The 7977-nt window shown below is 42.8% G+C and overlaps 1 protein-coding gene across 1 annotated transcript in view; it reads left to right on the top strand.

Moving 5' to 3' along the window:
* Window positions 1-7732, top strand: part of GAREM (GRB2 associated, regulator of MAPK1) — a gene marked incomplete at its 5' end in the record, with an annotated part of 76186 nt that extends 68454 nt beyond the window's left edge. The window contains 2 exons of the mRNA XM_009073367.1: window positions 3276-3442; window positions 6820-7732. Of these exons, the coding sequence (XP_009071615.1) occupies window positions 3276-3442; window positions 6820-7732 (1080 nt within the window). The remainder of the gene's footprint in view (window positions 1-3275; window positions 3443-6819) is intronic.
* Window positions 7733-7977: the final 245 nt, after the last annotated feature.

Here is a 7977-nt window from a genome sequence, read left to right as displayed (position 1 = left end):
TCTGTGAGCTGAACTGCTTCAGCACAGGGTCAAAGGAGTGTGCTGGAGCCAGTGCTGGGGATGGGGTGGTGGGGGAGAAAGGCTGCCCCCGCAGCAAGGTGATGGCACAGCCCTTCTGGCATGGGGCTGCCTGGGTCATGCCTGAGGCATAAGTGTCTTACGCTGTCTCTGAGGTGTGGGCAGTGGGGTGCTGGGAGACCTGTGGACCCTCATACTTGTGGCATCCTTGTGGCATAGTGATTCCCTTTTGCAGGCAGCAGGGTGGTGTTTGGAATAGATGTGTATGTTGCCTTTTAAAGTTATTTTGAAAAGTGCAATTTTGTCATGTGTATCTTACATTACTGAGGTAATGTGTGAGTGCTGTCAGCAATTTCAGTATTGCTTTCTAGCCATGTTGGAGAAGTAATTTCTGCTAAAGATATCAGCTTGCATTTAGAGGTGGGCATGGGGTGAAACCCCATTAAAAATAAAACAAAATTAAAACCCTACATTTCCATAGATTGTAATAATTCAGACTTGCTTTTGTGGCTTCCTGGAACAGCTTTGGAAAGAGTATCGGTGACCTACTGAATTCATCTGTGGGCTGGGGCTGAGGAGATGTTTGCATGGTTTCCATGTAGGTATTTATAGAGTAAGTAGATCTCAGGAGCTGCTGGTGAACATGCGGTTTACTCATCACTCCCTCTAGAATGATATTCCATAGCGTTTATGTGTAAAGGTTGACTGGCAATTGTATTTTTGCATGCACTAAATTTAAAATGTGTGTCCAGGAGCTGTTTGCAGGAGAGAAAAGGACACCTGGGTATTTCAGAAGCTGTTCTGGTTTTCTCCTCTGCAGCAGGATGAAGCATTCTGATATATCATGTATTCCTAAATACCTTTCAGAAAATCAAAGTAGCATGAAGCCAGAAGGTGGGGGAGGGGGAATGACCTCTGAATTGAGGCCTGTAAATGAGAAATTGCTTCAGTCCCCAAACACTAATTTGCATAAAATCAGAGACTGTTTTCCTGATTGATCTAAAGCATGTCCCTGATGGAGTGCACTGAGAGTTCAGGCTCCCGTTGGCAAGGAACATCGAACTGCTCTGTGTTATGCTCGCCGTCATCCTGGTGACAGGGTGGGTTTATCCAGGCAGCCTCAGAAGTGGTCACAGCAATGGGCACCTGCAGTGCCTGGATTCAGGAGTGACATCCTGGGGTGCTGGCAGGGCTTGGGCTGGTAGCAAGGAAAAGGAGCAGAGAGACCTCACACCATTGAAAAGGGGTCACTGTTCCCAGGTCACCGGAAGGAGTCTTGGAGCATGGGAGAGCTCAGACAGTGTCAAATAGAAGTCCCAAGATGTGCAGTGCAAATGTGTTTTATCTGTATCTGACAGCCATATGGCATCTAGTGCTTCTGGGCCAAAGAGCATCTCCTACTAGGAGCAGCAGTCATCAAGGTGATTGCTATGTCACATCTTGGCTGTCCTACTCATCTCCTGCATTTATTTTCTTGCTGTTCTCTTTCTTGGACCTAATGAGGGCAGCTCTCCTCTGAAGCTTTCCCTCGCTCTTGTCAGTTTAATCTGCAAAATCTCTCCTTTTTAGTCCTCTGCTGGGTTTCCTGGGGCTGTGTCTGGCAACTGTCACTGTGGTTTTGTGACAGGGACCAACTGGGACTGCAAACAGGTATTATTTATGGCCTTGTTCTGATCTGCAATCTAGGTCAGCAAGGGAGTTTGGCATAGTTTGTTACACCAGCACCTTTGAATGCCAGCATTCTTCCCAGGAAAGAATCCTTTTAACCCTTTGACCATCTGCTGTGCCCCAAGAGCTCCCTGAATGGTCTCTCTAACCCCATTCAATAGCATGCAATATTAACTTTGTCTGGTCTGACTTGAGGAAAAAAAAGTGCTCATGCATCCTTGGGGCACAGCACTGAAATGGTTGAAGAGCTTTATGCCTAAGTGAATAAAATTGATTATTTTTATTTTTCCTTTCCTTGAAAGAGCAAATAAGACCCCTTAGAGCAAGATGTATTTCAGTGTTTTATGCTGTTGGGCATTTCCTGTAATTTTGACTCATTTTGGATTAGGAAAAAAATGTTCTACAATGTCCTAGTCCTCAGTTTTCCATTTCACAAAAGTACTAAATGGGTTGTTGCGTTTTGAAAGCACTGAAGTGGATTGTGAAAGGTTCCACATTTATTTTGTTCTTAAATAAATTAAATTGCTTTAATTGCTAATTATGTGTTGCAGAACTGCTAAGGTTTAGTTCTGCAGTGTTGTAAAATTTAAAAATAAACTTTAACTTTCAAACACAAAAATAATTTCCCTTTTGTGATGCATCTAAGACTGATTCAGACAAGGAGAACATAGAGGTCTTCTCCTGCCCAGAGGCAGGTGGTGAGTCATTAAAAATCCTGCCTGGCAACCGAATTCTCAGTAGCCTTGCTCACCTCTAGCCCTACTAAATAAAGTTGCTCTCCCAAATATGTCCTGGTAAGATTAAGTTCTCAATTCCATCATTTTTTCTATGAGGATGGATCCTGACATCTTTTCCTACCTAGGCAGACCAAACTAAATTTCAGGTAAGCAGTGCTATAGTTCTGTATTTCAAGCTGCAAAGTTGTTTGGCTGCACAAAGCAGACCTGTTGGCTCTTCTGCCTACACCTTTCCTCCTGTACATTTTGTACAACCTTATCCTGGACTGCTTTGGCAGCTACAGAAGGACTGAAGCTCCGAGTTTGAATCCCAGCTGCTGATAAATACTAGATGCATGTACTGTTCTGAGGGAGGGAAGCTGAGAATTGTCCTAGAGCTGGATGGCAGAGTATCACTGGCAAAATAAGTCAAGAAACATCAAAGTCTGTTGAGATCTTTTCATTACATAAGTTTTGTTTATTACATCTAAGTAAACAATACGAATGAAGTTTAAGCCTAATGAGTTGCTTCTAACAAAATGTGTAATATCTGGAATAGTCTGTCTGATTTTCTGGATGGTTTTTTTACATTGATACCCACTCGCATAAAAGGTAGCAGCAATGAAATAAACTACTGAAATGCATGCGAAAAAAAGCTTGCTAGTAACTCTACTAGTGGCAAAGTGTTCTTTTGGACTTTTTTATGACAGCTGTTGCAAATGTATATACTTTTGCATTTTTCTCTTCTGCTCCCTTTTTAATTATTTCCTTTCAAAGAATAAGGCAGAACCAGATGTGTTCTCCTGACTCTGCTTGAGTCTGCTGTTGCTCAGACTTTCTTGCCGCTTACTTACACGTTCTTGTTTTGTACAGGTGAAAGAGGAATGCAGACTCCTGAACGCTCCCCCGGTCCCACCACGCAGTTCCAAGCCATCCTCCACCAGTCCTTCCATCCCTCCTCGTACAGCCAAGCCTGCGCGACAGCAGACACGCTCTCCCAGCCCTACTCTGTCCTACTACTCTTCAGGACTGCACAACATGTATGTGTGTGAGCCGTGAGAGCGCCGTGCTAGAACTTTCTGAGAAAGTTAAATTTGACAGTATTCTTTCTGAAGGCACTTGTTCCTAAGGCATAGTGTGGTGTTGGACTTACTGACGTTTTGTGAAACAGGCTAACCTGTCAGGTTATTCTTAAAGTTTCAAAAGGAAGCAAAGCTCCAGCAGAAACTCTGTTTTACTAGATAGGACATAGTAATCTATATTAAATACCTGTACGTATTGCTATAGGTAATATAATTCACAGATGACATAGGATGTTTAAATGGAAAATCCTGTATAGTTCTGTATGATTCTTGAAAGGCTTGAATCTTCAGACCATCTCAAAGCTAGATTTTGGGTGCAATTTCAGTGCTACATGCACACAGTGTGGCCAGCTCTGATTACCAGGGACACGGGAAGAGTGTGGTAATCCAGAAATGTGTTGTGACAACTATATGGGAAGGCTGTGATGGAGGACAGAGAGGCCAGCAGACAAAACTGAGTGCAAAGTGAGGTGTAGCAGAAAGGGGCCAGACAGCTTCCAGATCAAACACAGTTCAGCACAAACCTGACCCACAAACTGGAAAATCCACTCAGGCTAGTGAGAGCTGACAGTAAATTCTGAATTATGTGGCTGCATATCTTTTCCTGGCAATACAGTGTTCTTTCTTTGGCTTTAGAAAGTGTATACACCTTTTGAGGCCTCACCTCCTTTTTGCCTTGGGTGTCTCGTTGCCATTATTTTTGATACTATTTCAATGACAAGATGCTACCTGTTTGGATATTACAAATTCATCTGAAACGCTACTGAAGTAATTTCAGTGTGGATGCAGCAGTATCCACATGCTGGGATTGCCTTTCTAAGCCATACTGCACATTTGCAGCTTAGTGTTGTGTATCTGGCAATGATCACTCTAGATCAAGGCTGCTTGCTTGTTTTTATGAAAGCCTGTTGGGTAGTTCTGTCAAGGTCTACTCCACAGGAGGCTGAACATAAGACCTCCCAGCATCTGGGGCCCACCAAATGCTGCTTTCTCTCTTTGTAGCTAATAATACATCTGCCTTCCAATAAACCAGGAAAACAGAAGCAAGGTTTCTCAGGAACACAAGAGGTTGTACAGAGGTGGGGGTCAGTAACTTCTCCCAAGTAACAAGCAATAGGACAAGAGGAAATGGCCTCAAGTTGCACCAGGGGTGGTTTAGATTGGACATTAGGAAAAATTTATTTGTGGAAGGGATTGTCAAGCATTGGAACAGGCTGCCTAGGGAGGTTCTGTGGTTACCATCCCTGGAGGTTATTTAAAATACATGTAGACGTGGCGCTTGGGGACATGGTTTAGTGGTGGAATCAGCAGTGTTGGGTTAACAGCTGGACTTGATGATCTTGAGGTCTTTTCCAACCTCAGCAATTCTGTGATTCTGTGACCTGCCTTGAACTTGACAGTATTTGCATGAAGTTCATGTCCAGCTGGGTCCAGACCAGATGTCTCCATTTTGGTAGAACTGACCTGGTGTTGCAGAGGAAGCCACTAGAAAATCAGCAATGTGTGGAGTAACCAGATTGCTGGTGAAGTTGCTTTGCATCAGTGATCTTATTTTCTGGTTAATGAAGGCTTGCAGCCAATATTTTAAACACAAACAAAACCAGTATGATTTGTCCTTATCTGCCTATATAAATGCCTGATACCTGGCTTCAGCTGTATTTGATGTTTCTCTTGCATCCTTTGGCACTGAGTCCCAGAGAGTTAATTTTGGTGGAGGACAAATAAGGAAGCACTTTGAAAAGGTTATTTTATCAGTTTTCAGTAATTCCGTTAATCTTTTAAATCATTAAATGTTCGCAGTTCTAATATTGAAATGGGATCGATCAATTTAATTCCTCTATGTGGTTAGTTGTTTACAACACCTCACTGACTGTTTTTCTCTGAATTGAGCAGCTCAGTGGCTTGGTTTGTGAAAAATCATTTGCACATTGTGCGTTACACCAGTTGGTCTTTAAGCAGCCAGGAATGACCAGTTGATGGCGTATCCTTGTTGAGACTGAGAAAAATCCATCTCTACTATTGTAAACATCCAGTTGCTTTAACTGGCAGATTTGTATTAGTAACATAAACAGGAAAAAAACTTGGAAGGCATGGAGTGGAGTCTGAGGGACAGTTAGGTAGAGGGAAACTGCGTCTGTCGGGGCTGATATTTTCCAGTGATATAGATTAGAGCTGCTTTTACGCATCTGTGCTTTGTGTTTGAGCTGGGCAAGTCCAGGTTGGCTTCCTCTCTGACTCACTGTAAGCACACAGGGAAGTAATTTTGTGTCGATCCATTCAAAACTATGATGGTTTTTTGAAAGCTGCTGCTGTTCTCAAGCAGTTTTCACTAAGCTGTCACAGGATGACTATTGAGTTTCTTTCTTGAGTTTTCAGATGAGAAAGGTGAGTTATTAAAACAATTTTTTTCAACTGTTGGTTTCTGTCTGTTGTGTTGAGTTAGGATTTTGTAAGTCTACTAATTGTTTTTCCAGTGTTCTGGCTTAATTGGCCAAAATTCCAAAGATCAGTGCAATCTTTCAGACTTTCTTTGAGAAAGTGGCATAAAAGCAGCAAATATTTGCTTCTGCTAACAGATTGAATGCTTTTATTGGCGTCTCTGTCTCTTGGGAACACCTGGGTATTAACCATCAGTTCCCTCGGACAGGCTGAGCTTAGTTCACCACCTGGAAGTAGGTGATTTGACTTTCTTTAGGTGCCTTTGAAGAGCAAGTGTTTCTTGTCAAAGCATTTCAAAGATATGGACACACAAACAAGGTACTGTGGGGTAAGCTTAAAGCCTGATACTTCAACATGTAAGCTAGGTCTGCTTACCCTTTCAGATAAAACTCTGCCTTTGGCAGTAAGCATTAACTTACTCTGTGTCTCTGTACTGTGAGCTGGTGCTCATGGTCTAGTGCAATGGTGACCTGCCCTGATACAAGTTTTGCCTGCTGTTGACACATCTGTGATATAGAAATGTAAAACATCATCTAGTATATGTGAAGCTGTTTCTTATCCATGGTAGTATCCCTCAGGAATTCGACAGTGAAAAACTGAGTATTTGTGAGATGACACAGAACCAAATTGAGACATCTACTTTTTTATGAGCTTGAAAAACCAAGACATGAGGCTTTTGGGTATATCAGCATCTTGTCAGGCTTGTAGAAGGGGTAAAAGAACTGTCAATGCATTAATTCAAACATGTTAATTCAAGTCTGAAAAGTTCTGCTGGAGGAAAGACGATTCTTTCCTTGTGACAGTCACCCTCTGACTCTGTCAGATGATTTATGAGTTTATTCCAATGCCACATTTTTTTTCACGCTAACAGCATCCTTTCTGCTTTGTTCCTTAAGCAGTGTCACAGAGAATGACAACACCAATCCAACTGAGAGCACACCTGTTTCCTGCTACCCTTGTAACATGATGAAAACCGAATCCAAAGAACCCGAGAGCACGATGCCTTTGGGAAGCCCCTCAGCTGAAGCTCTGCCTTCGAGGTTATCTTGGCCAAACCATTTTTCAGGAACTGCAGAAGGCCTGAATAGGAGTGATTTCCTGCTCGATCCAAGCAGGAGCTACAGTTACCCCAGACAGAAGACTCCAGGTACGCCAAAGAGAAACTGTCCAGCACCTTTGACTTTTGACTTCGATGGGTGTGAGCTCCCAGCAGGGTACTCCCCGCTGACTCCAGCAGAGTTCACAAACACCATCTCTAGCTGTCCAAAGTCAGCAAGTTACTCTCTAGACTGCACTGATGAAAAAACTCTGGGAGTCAGCAACACAAAGCAGAGCCATTCCTGTCCTGCCTTACCTCCTCGGGCACCGAAGTCAAGTGACGATAAAACAGTTACAGACATGTGTCCCTTGCCACTGAAAATAGATGGTGCTGAGGAGGAGTCAAAAACTGGCTCTCCAGACCTCTTGGAAGATCAGTATCTCGTTAAAAAGGGCATGCAGGATACGTTCTCTGTGTCTTATCCTTTCTCATCTCCCCTCCACCTCCAATTAGCACCAAGATCTTGTGGGGATGGCTCTCCCTGGCAGCCACCCACGGACCTTTCTGGACTCTCGATAGAGGAAGTGTCTAAGTCATTGAGGTTTATTGGCCTGTCAGAAGATGTCATATCATTTTTTGTTACGGAGAAGATTGATGGCAATTTACTGGTTCAGCTTACAGAAGAAATCCTATCAGAAGACTTCAAGCTAAGCAAATTGCAGGTTAAGAAAATACTGCAGTTCATTAATGGCTGGCGGCCCAAGATGTGATGCTGACTAGCTATTGGTGAAACTGTACGAGGTGTGCTTGATACACTTCAACTAATACATCACTTCCTGTTTTTTGCACTAAAAATCCTTCCTGTAAATAGTAGTAGAAAAATTCTTACTATGCAGATAAACATTTTTGAGTGGTGAATGGATTTTTTTTTGTATGTCAATAATAAATGTAGAGAATTTGCAGAGGTGTGCCTTGTGCATCCCTGAACATTGAACAGCTGCTAAAAACTGGACAC

The sequence above is a fragment of the Acanthisitta chloris genome, unplaced genomic scaffold, assembly GCF_000695815.1.
Source record: "Acanthisitta chloris isolate BGI_N310 unplaced genomic scaffold, ASM69581v1 scaffold794, whole genome shotgun sequence".
NCBI lineage: Eukaryota > Metazoa > Chordata > Aves > Passeriformes > Acanthisittidae > Acanthisitta > Acanthisitta chloris.
Note: the sequence above shows the minus strand (reverse complement) of the source record. Positions and strands in the feature narration are given on the sequence as shown.